At 36.4% G+C, this 19,986-nt stretch overlaps 1 protein-coding gene across 5 annotated transcripts in view; it reads right to left on the bottom strand.

Moving 5' to 3' along the window:
• Nucleotides 1-366: 366 nt before the first annotated feature.
• Nucleotides 367-19,986, bottom strand: part of LOC115224720 (GRB10-interacting GYF protein 2) — a 136,924-nt gene continuing 117,304 nt past the window's right edge. For all 5 annotated transcript variants that reach the window (XM_029795589.2, XM_029795588.2, XM_029795586.2 and 2 more), the window contains 5 exons: nucleotides 18,692-18,782; nucleotides 13,266-13,362; nucleotides 3,581-3,624; nucleotides 2,794-2,940; nucleotides 367-2,065 (listed from right to left, as the gene is read on the bottom strand). In XM_029795589.2, the coding sequence (XP_029651449.1) occupies nucleotides 1,763-2,065; nucleotides 2,794-2,940; nucleotides 3,581-3,624; nucleotides 13,266-13,362; nucleotides 18,692-18,782 (682 nt within the window). In that variant the 3' untranslated portion in view covers nucleotides 367-1,762. The remainder of the gene's footprint in view (nucleotides 2,066-2,793; nucleotides 2,941-3,580; nucleotides 3,625-13,265; nucleotides 13,363-18,691; nucleotides 18,783-19,986) is intronic.

The following is a 19,986-nucleotide window of genomic DNA, read 5'->3' on the forward strand; positions in this document are numbered from 1 at the left end:
TGAAAATAATGACTGTATATGCATACTTTTATGTGTGTCAGAGAAGGCAAGATTTCGCTTTTGTCATAAACATAATAAACACAAGAAGAGCAAGAGAAAGATCAAAGTTCAAAGTTTAGTTTTATTTATTTAATATTTTATATATATATTATATTATATATATATATATATACATATATATATACATACATATACATATATATATATATATATATTTGTTAAAATTTATTCAAATTTTTTCCCTTATTTTTTTTGTCCTGTTTTTATAATTGTTAAGTCTATTCATTTCATTGATTTAGTTTTTGTAATCTTTTCACCATATCTCATTTTTCTTTTTTTTTAAAGTTTTTTTTTGTATTTTTTTAATATTTCTTTTATTTTTTTGCAATTAATATCACAGCCAATTCATGTAGGTAGGTATGCAAAAATTTCCACTTCTGATTTATTTATTTATTTTCCCCAGATGTAAAATTCAGAAAGAACAGGAAAAGGAAGAAAAAAAAAAGAGAGAGAGAGAGGCAGGGAAAAGAGAAAGAGAGGGGAAGATATTATTAAGGAAAGTGCAGTTTCCATTATTATTGATTTGTAATTTTATATATATATATATATATATATATATATATACATATATATATATACATGTATATATATGTATATATATTAAACTTGCTATACTCTCAAGGCTGAATGTCCAAGATTTCTAGAAAATAAAAAAGGGAAACATTGCAACATTCCAAAATAATAGTTTGTTTTGCTTTTCTTGTCTATTTTCGGTTCCTGTTCCCCACCCCCAACAATACGCAAAAAGAAAGGTCCCCTATGTCTTTCTTTCAGTTTGCCTTGTTTTAAATTCAATTTTTTAGAAGTGATTGAAGGGATCCAACATCAGCTTCCCACAACCCCCACCCCCTGCCCAACACCACTACTTTTAACCTGTGGACAGCATTCACTTTATTGATCTGTAGAAGGGAGGATTAAGGAGAAAAGAGACAAAGAGAGGGAAAGAAGAAAACACTGAAGAACAGATAAGGAAACAAAAGAACAGAAGAAAGGTGGGGCGGGGGAATGAAGGAATCCAAACTAGCAGACCACTCACACTCCTTAAAAACAGGAGTGTTCTGTATACACTTGTATCAGGTGTGTAAAGTCTGTAATGCTTTGTAGAAATACAACTACATCCAACACTCAATGTTTCCATACATTTCACCTGACATGGCACTAAAGTTTACAGGATATTTCACAGATATTCAAATACAGCTATTTGAATGTTCAGAAAAACAAGCTGAAAATCACTTACACAACTACAACTGAAAGAAAATATAAATTGCTTTTCACTTACTTTCTCACGCACAGGGTTGAATGACTAACCAACCTTTCTCTCTCTCTATCTCTCATCATATACCTCAGTCTCCCTCCAGACAGTGCTTGCAACTCCACACAGTAATGGCTATAAACACCACCAACTTAACAATACATTCTTTGCAATAAGATCATTTGGGAAGTTTTTCTTTTTTGAGGACTGGTTTCAACGGTTGGCTTTTACTGACTGGCTGTCTCTGGCTTGCTTTCTTATCCTTTTTATTGTCATCATCTTTTGTTTTTAGTTTTGCATTCTGTATACACATACATATTTTTAAGTGTTTGTGTACACACTAATGTCTGTGTCTGTATTTAAGCTGATGCGTGTGTATGTATCTGAAATTTATCTAAAGTTGTACAATATATGTGGATCACATGTTCGTGCCGAAAAACATCACACCACTCACTTACTCTGTGCCTGAGTCACGGAATCAATCGATCCAACGTTGAACCTGTCCGAAGCAGCATGGACGGTGAATCCCAGAACACTGGTGTCCAATTTCTGCATGCGTTTCTTCTTTTTGCTACTCTTGCTACTAGTTTTGTTGCTGTTGTTGTTGTTGCTGCTGCTGCTGCCACTGCCAGACAAGTGTTCCTGTTGGTTGGTCAAGTTGATGGCATCGTTGTTGCTATGATTATTGTTACTGATGCTGTTGCTGCTATGAGACTCTGTGGCAGTGTTACGAACTGGACCCCAAATACTTTCCTATAATTAGAATAATGTTAAATAAGAAACAACACAAGCATTCAGAAAGCTACAAAGAACACAATCATTAATTGGGCTTCTTTGAGGGGAACACAATACAAATTCTTCAAGGTGGTGCCCTAGCATGGCCACAGTCTAATGACTAAAAAACAAGAGTATATTTTCTTCCAGATTGGCAGGAAGAGATTATGTCAGATTTTCAGTTCATGCAAGCATGACATAATGAACCTTAAAATTAAAGCTGAGAGCTAGATATCTCAATCCAATGCCCAATATATCCCTGTTATACCTCTAGTTATTTGATACCCTTTCATTATTTCTCTCTCTCTCTCTCTCCTCTCTACTCTACAATCATTGTTTCACTCATCAGACTCTTATTCACTCACCCCTGTCAGCACTTTCTCTCCTATTCATGATTTTGCTCATGTTGTCTTCAATAAATAAAAACACAATAGAGTGATGAGGACTTTAGCCCCATAAAGAACAAGGTAACATAAGTAGTGTTGGGGGCCACAATAAAATTTTACTCGGTACACTCTGCAAAGGGATTAGTGAACAAGCCATAATAATGTAGGCTAAAGATTCTTCCCCAATCATGTGTGTATGACTATTCATACATAAATATTGCTGTCACCAAGAGAAAAGTAAGAGGCACACACACGACAACTCATCTTCATACACACCAGAGTAAATTTTCATTTTTTAAACCAAATATAAATGCTACTTACCTCTTCTTGTGGTGGTTGGGATTTTCGGTTTGATTGGTTTGTATGTTGAGCCCCTTTCTTCAGTGCATTTCGTTTCTCAAGAAAGAGACGAGTAAATTCAGCAGCAACTTTGTTTTCTCCCAAGTAACAGCGAACATATTCACGTACCTAGAGGTCAATGTCAAAAAACACATCTATAGTGTGGGTAGCAGGGAAGAAATGAAGGCAAGTAGAAAAAGATAGATTCATCTTATGAAATGGGTGTCTAAACAGACTCATAAATGCATATGAAAACTTTTAAGGTTGTTTCTCACTTGATACATAAACACACACACACAAGTATATACTTTTGTTTGTGCAAAGCAATCAATACACTGGTTTTGTATCTGTACAATTTATGCAGGAGATTGTAGTTGTGTATTGAGACATGTCAATATACAGCTGGGTATAAGCTTGTCCATAAAGATTAATCAATTGGTGTGTATGTGTGGGGGGGTGGGGGGTGGACCATGATTCTCAACCATTTTTTACCTATGGAACCCCTTTGATTTCTATTTTACTCAGATGGACCCTCCTAGCCATTCCACGTTTAACCAAATGCTATTATATTTATAGAATTAAATATTATTAGGGACTGCATGAAAAAAAATTAAAATATTTGTGTATTCTTGTAAAGATCGCCAAGAGTTTATGTGGAGCCGAGTTGAGAATCACCAGTGCAGGGCGTATGTTATGGAAGATGCTTAGTGGTGCAAAGATGGGCGAAAACATCAACAAATGAAAGTTGTTTTAAAAAAATCTATTTTACCTCTTGTGAATCCACATCTTGTAGAAAGGCCACAAAGGTTGGGACTGAAATTGGATAATTGATAATTATTTCAAACAGGATAAATTAGACATAAACTTGTATATGGATATATATATATATATATATATAATTTGAATATGGATATACAAAGTGTTTTCAACTGTGAGATTGATATTGTTGATACATCTAAGAGACTTTTCTATTTGCCCTACTTGAGTAGATGACTAACATTAAAGAAAACAACTTCTCAAATGCTTCAGTGTAACCATCAAAACATTACAAATACTATTCCCACAATATATCAAGTGTTTTGTTATCCGTAGTGAGCCTATCCAAGGCTCACTATAAAAATAATGCCCAAAACTTTGTAACTTGAAACAAGTAATTTCCATATTAATAACAGATGAAATTTTGTTGAAACAAATCTGTTTCTTCCACTGAGTAGGTTGAGAGACTACACTGAGGTCTCATTTTTTTCTTTTTTGCTGTTTTATAATATTCTTCATTTTAGAAATGGCAGGTGAGTTTGTTGGGATAGATTCAGCAGCTGAATTCTTAAAGATTTGATGGTGATATTCACAGTTCTATGCTCTAAACACTGATTAGAACATAGAATCAAACAGTTTACAAAATAACATGAAAAGAAAAGCTGATAAGTGATAAATACAGTTGATTGTGGTGGAAGATAACCACAACTCACTGTTCATTGGCATCTTACACCAGTCCAATCTATCTCATTGTAAACATGCTGCATGTGGTTGATTACTGCTTATGGCTGTAAGCAATGGAGAGACATCAATAAATGGTTCATAAACTTGAAGTCTATTTAACATTTACTGAGCTCAAAGTTGGAAGCTAAAAACAAGACATGGCTTTTACAGCTAGATGCCCTTCTAAATGCCAACCACTTTACAGAGTGCACCGGGTACTTTTTACATAGCAGTGTAAATAGTTAATATAAAGTAGGAAACTCACTGTTGTAAGCAATATCAACAGAACAGGACATTTCATTAGATTCAACAACTAGGGTAGGTGGAACTTAAGACATGGGTTCAAACAAGCTAATTTCTCACAGAGACAAGATATGAAGTTTTCAGAAGTACTTGCAAAAGTAGAACAGCATAACACAGCAGTTCTGACAATGTCCAGACATACCATCACATATTAAATTATACTTACTTCACACATATTTATTCTTCAGTCTGATAAGAACTAGAAGTAAGGCAAAAGCTTATCATTTCTCATCTCAGTTATTCTATTGTAAACCAAACAGTCTGATGAATGATGCCTTTTCTCACATTTATGTATCTCGATTCAAATACTTGTGCATTCCCATTTTTTTCTTTTCAATTGACTCATGGTTTTACTATTCTTTCCTTGATCCCTTATTTTTCCAATTTATCCCCCCCCCCCACTTTTTTAAAAATCCTTATATCATTTCAGAACTGTGGCTCCTAGTTGTTGCAAGGGCAACTAGCCTAGAAGCTCTGGTCATCCAAACTACAAACACTTAATAAAAGCACAAATTCAGAGACAAAATTAAAATAATCTCCCCCACCCCCTCTCTCTCTCTCTCTCTCTCTCACAAAGGTATGACAATAATACTCTTTGGTATTCACTTCCTAAGTGGTAGACCTAACAGACTTGTCTGGTTTAATACTACCATGTGATCTTCAGATGCACTGAGCAAGATTCATTCAGATGCAACCCCTCAAACATTTTCAATGGGGTTTTCCTCTGCATAATATCACTATTTGCTAAAAGATACAGGTGAAAAAATTCCCTATGGGGCCTGCTGCCAGACAGGACAAAAACTTTATCCCTGCCAGTGGGTAATACCTTGGAAAGCTGCCCATCAGCTTCTGTTATGCTGTATCTTCCTTTTCTAATTTTCAGCATACTCTAGCAAGTACAGAAATATTGCAGAAATTAATGCAACAGTTCACAGAAACTTCTGTATTAGGGTCAGTTCTTCCTTATACTTTATAAAAAAATACATGAAAATAACATAAAGGAGAATATAAACAAACTTCTGGACAATTTTCCTTGCTTTATGCCAACATCCAAACCCCATTAAACTACCTTCTACTCACATTCAAATACTAAATTATTTTAAAGTATCACCTAATCTATCTACTCTGCTTACTACTTAGCTATGTCAGTAACACAAATTCCAATTATACGAATGAAATGTCTCTCTTCACTATTCCTCTTCAGTTATCTTTACCAATCCTCAAACTTCTTCAAACATCACCAGCTGTTTAACTACCACTCATCTCCTATTAAATACATTCATGTCACTTCTCCTCTCTTGGAAGACATCATCATCATCAATAAAGCAGAAACTTTTTCATTTAAACAACTAGCCCAAGGCTTGCACACTTTTCTCCCAAAAATGACAGAAATGAAATTATTTACTACTCCTAACAATTAGCACCCACTGACGCCCATATTCTACGGCACACATTGATACATCAATTACTCTTGATGTCTTCCTCACATCCAATCCCATTCTTATTCAGCCTTTATCATTTGTGCCCCCAGTAGATCATCTAATTACTAATTAGTTAAGGCAAAACACATCAGCTCATATCCTTAGGTACTTCAAATCAGCTAATTAATTCTATGCCAACTTGCTCAGGCAGCAAATGTGTTTCAGCTCCATAAGACTACCACCAGAGACAGAAAGAATATACTTAACACAGCATCCATCCTGCAAACTTGCCTCATAAATATGCATCAGAATTCTCTGTTTCTTCCTATTCTTTACAGAAAAGTCCAATCTACCACTTCACAACCAAAATGTTTTTGTTGGTAGCACTTATCACCATCATCTTAACATCCATTTTTCCATGCTTGCATGGGTTGAACAAAATTTGTTGAGGTGGATTTTCTATGGCTGGATGCCCTCCCTGTTGCCAGCACTCACCTGTTTCCAAGTAAGGTAACATTTCCCCCCAAGGCCAGACATGTTTTTTCACGTAAGACTGGAAAGGAAGGACACTGCTTGTATGACAGTGACATTTACTTAATGTCTTAGTGTCGTAAAAAAATCACACAATGTCAAGGCTAGGAGGCAGTAACACACACACACACACACACAACAGGCTTCTTTCACTTTCTTTTCTGAAGATGTGTGGCTTAGTGGTTAGGGTATTCAGCTCCCAATTGTAAGGTCATGAGTTCAATTTCAGATAGCACACAATGGGCTGACAGGAATTGTGTCCTTGAGCAAAACGCTTTACTTCACGTTGCTTCAGCTCCCATCAGCTGGCAAAAATAAGTAGTACCTGTAATTCAAAGGGTCAGCCAAGTCATATTCTGCTGAATCTCCCTGAGAACTATGTGAAGGATGCACATGCCTGTGAAGTGTTCAAGCAAGCTGTTCCATTGATCGGAGCAACTGGAACCATTGTTGTCATAACCAACTGAGTACTAGTTCATTTTTTGTCTACCAAATCCACACATAAGGCTTTGGTCAGCATGGAGATATAGTAGAAAGACACTTGCCCAGGGTGCCATGCAGTAGGACTGAACCCAAAACCATATGGTTGGGAAGCAAACTTCTTACCACACAGACATGCCAGCACCTATCACTCTCACTGAAAAAGCTGTTACATTTACTATCAGCTTCCCCTAACTCCAAATTTATAATTGCATGCCCTAAACAATATCCTGTCCAAAATTTTATTACCATGTTCACAGTTTCTATCTGCAAAAACCCTTCTGATTTTGCTCCTCAAACAGTATACTTAAGATCCAGCTTCCATTCTTAACAATCTCTTCAATCTTTCTTCATTTCTCTTTCAACAGGAATTTATCCCAATTTTTGGAAACATGCTGTATGGGTAACCTCTTTGACCCTGCTAACTACCAACTTATTGCTCTCACTACCAACATCTCAAAAGTGAAAAAGCAGTTGTTCACCCCCATCATCTTGATGCTCCACTGTCAGTGACAGCCACTATAATTTTTTACAGAGCCAGATCTATTGGAGACTTACTTTCATGGTAATCACAATAGGCCTCCCACCCTTGAAAACATCTACTGTCATAAAAAAGGACACATTGGATAATATAATCCAATTTATATTATTCCTGAAAAGAAGACAAAAACGGTGATGATCTGAAGGACTTTGATCATAGATTAGCTCAATCAGACTTGAAGTGGAATGGGAAAAAAAGGCCGTTTGTACCACATCATCTCTAGTCATGAAAAAAACACAAAATAAAATGTCTCAAAATCTGATTTCTCCAAGTAATTCCATAAATACATCGACAAAAATGCAGCACAAAGACTAATTAAGAATTTACTTTAAGGCCAAAAATTATTTCAGTTCCAATTAGTTACGCCAAAGCTTAAGCATGGCTCATACTGGAGTACTGTTCAAACATGTGCAAGAGACAGTGTTGCTGTTGAACATGCACACACACACACTGTTTTCACTTAGCAAGGTTCAATCACCAACACTCTTATATAGCACAAATTCACAAATGTTGGATTCCCTCTCTCACTCTTCTGACAAAGATATACACAAGTTGAATGAGGAATATAAAAGATATGCAAGTATTTATGGTATACAAATAATAATAGAATATGATGGTGCAGTGTAAAACAGGTGGACCCCTCTCTAGGGCCAATCAAGCCCCACACCACCATCAGATCCAAGAGCATCCGAAAACCAAAGGCAAGCACCTTCTCTGAATTTTTGCAACTCACCCACCTTTAATAAGTTCCCTTGAGGAGAGCACCTCCATTTTCACCCTCACCTTCCTTTTCAAGTGAAACTTGAAGTCACTTAGAGCCCTACTAAAGAGCAAAGTTTTTGTCCTCAAGTCTTTCAACCTCATCCACCATACAACTTTTGTTAGAGAATGAGAGGAAAACTCATTTTCCTGCCTGATTAAACAAAAATGATGGGACAGTCCTGATGACCAACTTGGTGGACTGTTCAACTGCAACTCCACAATTTAACAATGTCCAGACACTGAATGAATGCAGAAGGGTGTTCATTGGTTGTGCACAGGTTGGATAGAAGCCTGTCTGAAAAGCCCTTCCATTCCTGTACAGCTTATCCCAAACCAGTAGCATCCAATGGTAGCACTGCCAAGCCAAAGACTGCTGGAAATTAATCCACAGTAATCCTCAAGAAGAGACTAGCCACCGATGCTCAAAGCTTCCCCAAAAACATTGTCACTCTTCCTTGCCACTAACCCTCTACAGACTGCTAGAGCAGAGAGAGCACCAGATGACATTCTAGATACCAGGCACTCAGTCTCAGCTTAAGCTTCACACAGGACAGCAGTTCTATCAAGGAATCTCTGCTAGTAGTACAGCCTGAGCATAGAATCGCACATCAACAACCAAAGAAAGACTGACCCATCATGCAAAGGATGTTGGCAGCAGAGAGATTACCTGACCTGTAGAACACATCTCTTCCACAAGAAATAGAAATGCAGGTGCACTCATATAATCAGAGGATAACTGGAGTAATGTACAAAGGTCAGGCAATGGAAATGATTTGTGCATTTGCTATCTCTGCCTGGGCTTTCATGACTGGCTCCTTCTTGATCTATTTCTGGATAAGCCTGGCCAGGTTGCTTGTTACTTCATTCCAATTCAGGTCTACCCGACAGCTGGGACCAAACCAGACCCCAAGCAGTTTAATTTGTCTGTCCATCCAGAGTGTCACAATGCGGCCTGCTGGCATCAACCTGCCTCTTCAGGTGACAAGCTGCAAACTTATTGACATGTCTACATTAATTATAATCTTAGCTACTGTCTTGTATTTCTTTACAATGGTGCCAAGTGCCTTGTCTTCAGTGGCACCCAACACAGTGATGGTGAAGTCATCCACATACACCAACATAGTCTTCCTGGGTCCTAGTTCAAAAAGGATACCCTCCATTTCATATTCCACAGCAGTGGATTGATAGCCAGCATGAACAGAAGAGGGGGCAATCATGTCAAATCCATTGTGCAATGCTGTTTACTTTGAGCATCAAGCAGGTGTTGCAGTGCACTGCAGCAATTCAGCCTCTAAAACTGGGTCCAGATCCCAACCACTTTCAAGATGCTTTCCAAGAAATGAATGTTGACTATCAAAAGCTTTCAACTGATCGAAATTGATCTCGAGCCCACTGAAGCCAGTTTTATTCCCAACACTCTCTTAAGATGAACTGCATGATGTGGAATTCATTAATGGATCTAGTATGTTTGCACTTCCATGACCAGATCACCAATGACAAGCAACAACCTTTTCACTGACACTTTTGCCAAAATCTCAAACTTTATGTTCAGAAAAGTTAAGAGCCAAAAGTTGACCCATGATGTTGACCTTGTCAGGGTCCTTTTTCAATAGCTTTGCTCCTCTCTGATTCACAGCGCTAAGGATTGTCACATTCAACTGTGTCAATCATGAGGCCATCAAACAAGTCTGGTATGAATTCATAAAACTTCAAGAACAGATCATCTAAACTGGACAGTTTGCATCATGAGCAGTCATTCATCACCTTCCATATTTCAACTGCAGGCTCTTGAGATCAGCACTAATCACCACGGGACAGTGTTTTTTCTCTACTGTTTTAGAACATGGGCCCCTACTTTTAACAAGGCAGCTTTCATATTCCACATTGAAGACATGGCCAAGGGTCATACTGACCATGAGCACATCAGTTGGAATGCCTTTACTAACTGCTTCCTCCAGATTGTTAACTAACTCCCATTCTACTCTATTCTTATCTCTTGCTAGCTCACAGCTAAATGCTATCAATTCTGATCTCACTGCTGTCTTCATTATGCCCCACCACCAGCTGTTGATGATTGTCCCTGACTAGTACCACTTAACTAATTCTCTAATCCAATGAGAATGCCTTGTATTCATCGGAAATAGAACCGAGTGTGTGTGCTCCAGAGATGCTGGTCTTGCGAATGGCTACTATATGTCTAATGACCTGAGGTCTTTGAACAAGTGACCATGCTTCCAAATCAGTCCCTAGGCCATGTACATTTACACAGCCTACTCTAAGAGTAAGCATGTCTGTCAGGGAAAAAAGGTGGAGATATCACTCACCTTGGTCTTGAAGAAGGGCCAAAGATCCCGTTCTCTTACTGGTTGAAGAAATAGTGAAAAGCTTTTCCAAGGTTATTTTGTCCTTTTTTTATTTCTTAAAAGCCCAATGTCTGTGGGATATTTTTTTTTAAGATCTACACTGGTGGTTGCATCAATTTGAATTGTCTGATTTTGTGAGTTTTCAACACAAGTTCATTAAACCCCCTCCTCTTTAGTGAGAATAGCTTTGCTTTCTGTGACCTCCTGCATCAAACCACTGCTTATCTTTCAAATAATTGGGGAGTTGATGAGGGGTTCAACTTGGTGAAATTCACTATTTGTTTATTGGTTTTTGTTGTAATTCATCCTTCTTTTTGTCTGTTTTTGTTCCTCCATGCTTTCTGTTCTAATTTTGGATGTTTGAGTGTTGGTTATGTTGTTGCTGCTGGGGTTTTACTGTTGACATTGATGGATGGTTTGGAGACCAGTTTTTGTTATTCGTCTTTTTTGCCTTTTGGTTTATAACTTAGTGCAGCCTTTCTCTCAGATACTTTTCCTCTTCGTCCCAACACATCCTTTATGATGCTTAATTGTTTCATCCCTGTCAAAGCAATGAAGCATCTGAAACCACCAAGACTATAACAAGAGGAAGAGTTCAATGGATAAGCGTATGCCTAAGCATCACTGTTTCTCATACTGGTAAATATGTGAATGAGTGAGAGTCTCCTCAGCACGTAATGGTGGTAGTGGTGACATTGCTGTTGCAGTGGTTGTTGTTAGAATTGATCTTTGTTGCTGCTCTTACTGTTGTTGTAGTTGTTGCTGTAGCCGTAGTGTAGGTGTCAACATGAGCCTCTTCCTGAACCCTTTTGCTGTTGGGAGCAGAGGGGCTTCAAGTAGGTGTTGTTCCTGCATTTGTGAATTGAAGGTCTTCTGCCTTCCATCATAACCTGCAGTTATGCCCTATTCAACAATTCAATAAGGTCAGAATTTTTCCTGAGTTTCTGCTTGATCAAAGGAAACCTGAATCAAGATTTCCAACCTGAGCAGGGGGTCTGAACTTTCTATTATCACCCACCAGATGTCTCATTCTAATGGTACTTCTGATATTTTACCTTTTTACCACACACCAGCCATGTTACATGTGAATGGAGCAATAGAGCCTGCAGTTGAAATAGATTCTCAGATTTACAAAAGACAACTGAGTATTCCTGAGCCAGAGTTTCTGTGAGGCACCTCACTTCCACAAAGCCAGACTGCCTTGTTCCAAGTTATGAAGTGTGTGTCACTGTATATGCCTTCAAATATTTTCCCACTTGGATGAGTGAGGCATTAAAAACCCATCAGTTTCCTGTGATTGTCTCCCATGGAAACTTGCTCACTGAACAATACTTTTAGAGCTGTTCTGCTGGAAAGATGCTGCTGCTGCTTCCAGAAGCCACACTGACAGAAGTATAATATGACAGAAGTATAATATAACAGAAGTATGAGACAAGGCCGTGCTTGTTGTCATTGTTGATGTAGCTTGTCAACAAGCTTAGAAATTACTATGGTTACACTTGCTGCTGCTGTTATTAACCACTTTCTTTCTTTCTTTTTTTCTGTTTCTCCAGTTCAGTGCTATTGTTTTTGACCTTGTTACTATTTTCAGATTGTATATTTTGTGTTTTTATTGACATGACAACATTCCTGTCATTTTCAAGTGTAGCAACTTGGATGCTAGCCAAACATTCTACAGAGAATCCCACTTTCTCTGCTACACTTGGTTCACTCCTCTTTTTTCTTGCATTGTTTTGTTGAATAATATTATTGGTTTATTTTACTCCATCTTGTTTTCATCAAAGAAAATTTATATTTGGTAATTAAGGACAAATGAACACATTCAAGACCCTCTTTGGAGTGTTGTTGTATAAAAATACATTCTGCTTCCAAAAGGTCAAGAAAAATTAAGCAAAAAGCATCTCAAAAAAGTAGTGAAATAGCAAAAACTCAGACAAAACCTTTTGGAGCTGAAAATCAGCATATCTTCTGATCCACTATTAATAATAATTCTTGCAAACTTTTGCACAAGATCAGTAATATATAAGGAGAGGAAGGAGTATCAGTTACATCAGTACATGACTGGTACATCACTTTATCAGCCCCAAATGGATGAAAGACAAAGCTGACTTCAGTGGAATTTGAACTCAGAATGTTAAGAGCTGGAAGGAATGTCACAAATAGTTCTGCCAGCTTGCTACCTTTATAATATTTCTTTCTGCATATAGGCACAGGGCCTACAATTTTGAAGGAAAGGGGCTATTTGATTATATCCACAACCTCCCCACCCCTGCTCAACTAGTACTTATTTTATTGATCCCTGAAAGAATGAAAGGCAAAGTTGACTTTGTGGGGGATTTGAATTAAGGACATAAAGAGCCAGAAGAAGACCCCTAAGCATGTTGTCCAATCCATTAACAATTCTGCCAGCTTATCATCATCATCATCATCATCATCATAATAATAACAACAACAATCTGGTTAGTGGTATCCAAAGAAGCTGCACGTCTTCATTTGTTTAGGGAAAAACAAAAATGTTGCACAAGTCATCCAAACTATAACAAGTGACACAAAAAAGAAAAAGAAAATACCTACCATCAATAGATAATGACACATTCTTAAGCATAGTTTCAGACCAGTGAAGGATGTCATCATTTGAATTAGAAGATTGGAATAATTTCACTACACCATCCTGGTAAAAAGAATACAAAACACTTAAACATTTAGAATATTCATCTTTTGGCTGCTTTGCAAAAAAATAGCCTTCCACATTTCCAATCCGTAAATTCATACAATGACTCTAAGATTTTACTTGTTTTGTTTTCTTTAACATGGGCATGCACTTTATAGTTACCCATGTCCATGTGTTAATGAAACACCCAGCACTAAATAACATCTCATATGAGGCTCAGAGACATCCCTGCTGAGTCCCTTTAAGTAACACAATGCACATTCCATCGTCTTCATCTCAATTTTCATAACAACCATTTCCATCTTTTATTATATATCTGCTGCATTTAATATAAAATTGATCTTCTAATTTAACTATCAACATCCTGTACAAGAATCTCTCCCTCATAGCACAGGTACCTGTCAGTCCAATACCATTTGAGCCCACCCAATCAAACCACCAATATTTCCTATTTATTTTAAGGAATGTTATGAACTCTCTAATTTCAGGGAGAAACCTTCAATCCTTCAACATTAAACCAGATATATTTGGCTTAAATATTTTACCTGTTTTTAGTTTAAAACTGACCAGATCAGATCTCTCACACCTATCCTACAATGCCATTAAAATATGTAATCATATCGTTGAAATCTCAAAGCTATGAGATAATGCATGATTAATTCAAAACTATGTAAATAAACAAACATTACATTTGACAGAGCAATCTTAATGCTAAACGGTTAGTTCTTTCCTCTGTCATTGATTTACATTCTGTGACATTTGTTATAAAAATTGACTTGCATGTTGCTAAATTTTAGCAATTTATTTTTAGAATTCAATTTTTTTTTTCTTTTTCAAAACATTCATGCATACTTTATGTTGTTGTTTCTGAAGGAAGTAACTCAGCCTGCCAGTAAAACAAATAAAAACTCTGCAAAAAGATTTGGGAAAAACCTCATTTTTTTATTTAGTCACATTTGTATTTTTGTGTCAGTTACTAATTTAATCTATTCATAGCATCTTTGTTTTTCATCATCTTTTTGATTGGGATCCAGGATTGATATCAGGGAAGGCGTTAGTGCTTCTACTCACATCCTAGATTCTTCAGCCAAAAGAAGACCATTATAATGATCAACAGACTCATTCAACGTCACACCACAACTTCTAACCAATTAATTCCCCTCTTTCCCTATTCAACAGCTCCTACAACCTCCACTTCTCTGAACCAGTTACTTGTATACTAGGGTGGAGAAAAAATGCAATTTTTTGAAATTGGTAACCAAGAATCAATACTTTGTTGCAAATTAGGGTTAAAAGAAAAGTGTATAAAGAACTTTGCAGTTAAATATTCTTTGCATGCACCACAATGCAATTGAAAATGTTAAAAATCACTATTTTTGGTCGAATTTTGGATTTCATGGTTTGTAAGTCATAATCCTTAAGAGGTTGCATACCAAGTTTCAATACAATTGACTAATATCTTGAGGTTCTGCATTGACTACTAAGAGAACAGGAGCATGAACTTCTCTCTAGTGCCACTACAACAATCATTGTATGTGTATGTACATCATATGTGTGTGAAGTTTTCTGCTTTATACCTTGACTTTAGGCCATTGTATTAAAATTAATGATCATGTGAAATTTAGTGTTGTTTACATTTAGTGATGATTCATGAGCCAAAAAAGTCTCATGATATTGAATCTGCAACGGCGTTTGCAGTGGTTTGGCCATGCATGTAAGGCGTCCGGTGGGTGAACTGAGTCATGATGTCCTTCTCCCAACTCCACTTCCCAACTGGCGGAAACGCGCGGGCGGGCAGCTGAAGACCTGGGTTATGACAATCAAGGAGGACCTCTCCGTGCTCACGGGACCACAGGTGGTTGGCCTGCGTCAATGGAACCATGACTGGCTCGCTATCTCTAGTGAACTGGCGCAGGACCATCGTGCGTGGGTTGCCATGGTTCGAGATGCCTCGAGGGTGGTAAAAGAAGCCGACTCAACCCACCCAGAGTGAATGTCGCCACAAGTACAAGTAAGTAAGTACATGATATTGAATGCGCAATATTTGGTACTCCATGTGACCTTAGTGAGTGAGTTTTGCCAACTTACAATGATGTACTAAAATGTGTTTTATTTGAACAAGAAAAAGAAAAAAAATGTAGTTAAAAAAGAGTAAACAAATTGTCAAGATTATAGCAGAAAAGATAATTCTTCTTTGGCAAAAGGCATCTATCCCGTGTGTAATGATTGAGTCAGTTAAACTGAAAATCTTAAACTTTTATCTAAAGTACCAAACATTGCTAAAATCTGTGAAAAATAGAAAAAATGTGCCATCGTTTCAAAGAAAGTGCAAGGTGTTTAAAAACAATGCAACAAAAGATTTATTTGACATGTCCTGTTACAAGTGCAACTCCTTTAAAGATTGCAGTTGTAGTAGAGACAAAAAAGTACCACAGAGAGAATGAAATTTTTTACAGGATCAATGGACAAATTGAAAAATGATCATTGGTAGAATAGATCAAGCAGTATCTAAACAGAACATTCAGAGGTTGATTAGAAAGAATCAGCCAGATCATAATGGCCCTTGTACGTCAGGAAAGGATTATGAATCGATAGTGTTTTCATCTAGCAGTGAATCTGGAAATGGATCATCTGGTGAAGATAAAGATTTTCCAATTCCATTTTCCATTAAATGGACGTCAGCAAAAACATAAGTTCAAAAACACCAATCAAATGAATAAAATTCCCAGAATTAGCTTCTGCCTGTGACTGCACTGCTGCTCTTCTTACAAGTTTGTTCATCAGCGACTTAACGGGAAGTACATCTGTTGAATGTTCTTTCATTATAGACAGATCGAAAGTTAGGTGGGAACCTAACATAAATCCCTGCAGCAGGAAGGTAGGCCGTGTATTTTGATGGAAAGAAGGACACAACCCTCATTAGTGAACAAATGGAAAAAATATTTCATAAGAAAACAATTCAAGAAGAGAACATTTCATTGACTGAAGAACCTGAGTCCCATGATCTTGGGCACTTTGCTGTTAAAATGGGTTCTGTGAGAGCCATTTCCCATGGTTTGCTGAATTAATTGGAAACCAATGAAATAGTAACCAATCACATGATAGCTGTTGGTTACAATGGTACTGCAGTTAATAAAGGACCAAAAGGAGGCACCATTAGATTTTTGGAGTATAAATTGAAGAAGCCATTGCATTGGTTTGTGTGTCAGCTTCACGCAAATGAGCTTCCCTTACACCATCTTATTAACAATCTCAATGGAAAAGCTATCGGGCCTCGTGGATTTCTTTGGCAGATTGGAGCGATGTGAAACACTAAGTTGTAGTGAAATTTAATCAGATTCAAACAGACTTGCCATCAGTAGATAGAAATGATCTCAGTACTGATCAAAAATACCTTCTTGATATCCACCAGTCTATTTCCAAAGGGAAATGTTCATCTGAAAAGGCATTAACGAATTCTGGTAAAATGGCACATTCTTAATGTGCTTACAGCTGCAAATTGTATGCTACGGTTGTATGTTGCCACCAAGAATCCTTCTAACACGAGGAAATTAATTGTTGCTTACATAAAGAAAGTTTACGTGCCAATGTGGTTCACAATTAAACACAGCTCTTCCTTGGAAAATGAGGCTCTAAATGTGTTCAAGATGATTGAGTCTTTAAGAGAAATGGACCAAGTAGTACAAGACATTGTATTTCCAGTTATACAATGTAATGCTTTCTTTGTGCACTCAGAAAATATTTTACTGGCCATGATAGACAATGAATGGAGCCACATTCGAGAACTAGCATGGAGGTACATAAAACAGGCTTGAATACAGTATAAAAAGAAATCTGTGCAACCTTTCAAAGTTCCTACCCTAAACTTTGCTGCCTCAAACTACGTGGATGTAATTAACTGGCATGACACTATTGTTACTGAACCACCTCTAACACAGGCATTTTCCAATGAAGAAATTGATACCTTCATTCAACTGCGGCATTTGATGCAACTGGAAAAATTACTGTGCCACACCCAAGCTGTGGAGAGATGTGTAAAACTCGTGACAGAAGCATCATCTAATGTTTGTGGTGAGAACAGTCAAGACAATTTCATTAGGAGTTGAATCGAATCAAGAGAAAAAATTCTGGTGTTCAAGACGAAAAAAGTATTTCAAATTGAAAGGTAATACAGCAATAATCAATTAGAATTGTTTAGTTTTAGTTATTTTGAACATAACAAACAATTAGCATTATGTTGTTTTAGAAATTTTCAAAACAACAAATCTTTGACTGTTCCATTTTTTATTTGTGAGTAAAATGCTAATTTGCATCTATGAAAAAACTGAATTGGCTTTATTACTGGAACGAAAAGAAATACACTACAATGATTTGTATTATTTAGTTACATGGAATTATTTTGAACAAATTGGAAATGTTAATTATGTTTATCACCAGAATGTGTCAAGAATCAAAAACTGGTTTACATGAAATTTTATTTTAATGTGTGTTTAGTCTAGACCTCATGTAACATATTTGGTGACCTAGTATTAAAAATAATAAAGAAAACAAAGTTGAAAAATCTATTTATTTCACCTTATTTTGAAATTTCAAGCACATTGCAGAGCCTGAAGATATAAATTTTAGGGCTTCAGATTTTAACACTCTTGTTTTTAAAGGATTGCACCAAAAAAATCAATTTGTAACAATGAATGTAAAAAATAAAATGAGGAACAGCAAACATGTTATGAATTGATTTTTAGTTCATTATTCAAAATTTCAAGTCGGCTGTGGTGGAGCCTGAAGATATAAATTAAAGAACTTGAGATTTTAACACAGTTGTTTTTAAAGGATTTCACAATACAAAATATGTTCTTGAAAACATATTTTGAAAATCAGTGTAAAAAGTACCTTTTTTGCTCTACTCTATTGTCCATCCTAGCTTATTCATCTTACCTCACCCATTACTCCTACATTATACTTCTCAAGCCTTGCACTATTCTATTTAATCCTTCCACTGTAGAGTATGAATCTTTTGGACTTTCCTCCACCTAAATCAATTGATACAAGTTCAACTATACCAATATCATCAATTTCAGAAAACCTTACCCCTTCTTCCTGACTACATTTAAAATATATATATATATATATAGCCAATTTTGTCACAAGAACAATCAATGCAACATTGTTTTAGGAGATATTAAGTACAGTAATGTATTTCCATTGACATGTCATTTAGTTAGTGAGCTGAAAATACTTCAATCAACCAAGATTGTCCACAAAATTAGTAAACAAAAAACATGCAATTACCTAAATATTTTGAATGTGTGTAATAGTTTAAACAACTTACTGCGTTATGTTTATTTTTTGATGATTTCGATTTTGTATTCTGAGATGCTCCAGATGATACGGCAGTCAAACTTGGGAAGCTATTAGTGTCCCTGTTACAAAAACAAAAATAATAATAATAATAATAATGATAATAATAATAATGATGATGATGATGATTTCTTACATAGGCAGAAAGCCCTCAAATAGGAGAGAACAAGAGTTTATAATATTAATACTTTTTTAAGAACCTTATGCACAATTGAAAAATATTTTGCATGTACAAAGATGATGTTGTGGATATAAGGCAGAGAAATCCCAAATAAGTCCAGTAATAATAAGAGTTCATTCACTTGGAATCAAGACTAGCACCAACTTGAAAAACAGAGCTTAAGGAACAAAGATCTCCATTTTACTTTGTTCAAAATATTACAATAGCCAAGTAGAGTAGCAAGTGGATTTGTAGCTCTCAATACAATCACACTGTACCATGCTACAGATGCTATGTAGCACACTATCCCTGAATAAATCAAATCTATTGACCTAATTCAAAGTTAATTATCATCATTTAATCTTGTTTATGAATTGTCACAAAAATTTCTCAACAACTGCACAGACGAACAGTAATAATGTTAGGGAAACAAACTGAAAGACAGTGAGGTAAGTATACAAACAAGGAGACAGATTTGAAGATAGATACACCCGTGTGTGTATATACACACACATATCATCATCATTTGACGTCCACTTTCCATGTTGGCATGGATTGGAAAGTTCGACTGGGGTCTGGGAAGCCAGGAGGCTGCACTGGGCTCCAATTTGATCTGGCAGTGTTTCTACAGGGTATGTCCTTCCTAACGCCAACCACTCTAAGAGCGTAGTTGTTTGTCCATGGACCAGATATCTCAAGAACCACATATTCACACACCTTTACATGCACACACTTAACACACTCAAACATATATAAGTAGGGTGTGTAAGATATTTGAAGAAATACTTTTTTGGGTCATTGCTGCATTTTTGCTCACTAATCTTTTGTTTCAGAAAATATTAATGGCACTTACTCAAGAAATGAAGAGGCATGCTGTTATTCTGGTTATAAAGGCTGAGCATAGTGGTTTAGAAATATTACAATTTTTAAAAGTTACCAGATCTTTCGTCTACAAAGTTCATAAGGAGTTAGAGACTGAAGATGGAAATGTATTACCACTTTCAAAGCATAAAAAACATTCTAAACACTCTGAAATCATCAGAACACCTGAATTTATTCAGCAACTTCAACAGACCATTAATTACAATCCCAGAAAATTCATGAGG

The sequence above is a fragment of the Octopus sinensis genome, linkage group LG26 (genome assembly GCF_006345805.1).
Source record: "Octopus sinensis linkage group LG26, ASM634580v1, whole genome shotgun sequence".
NCBI lineage: Eukaryota > Metazoa > Mollusca > Cephalopoda > Octopoda > Octopodidae > Octopus > Octopus sinensis.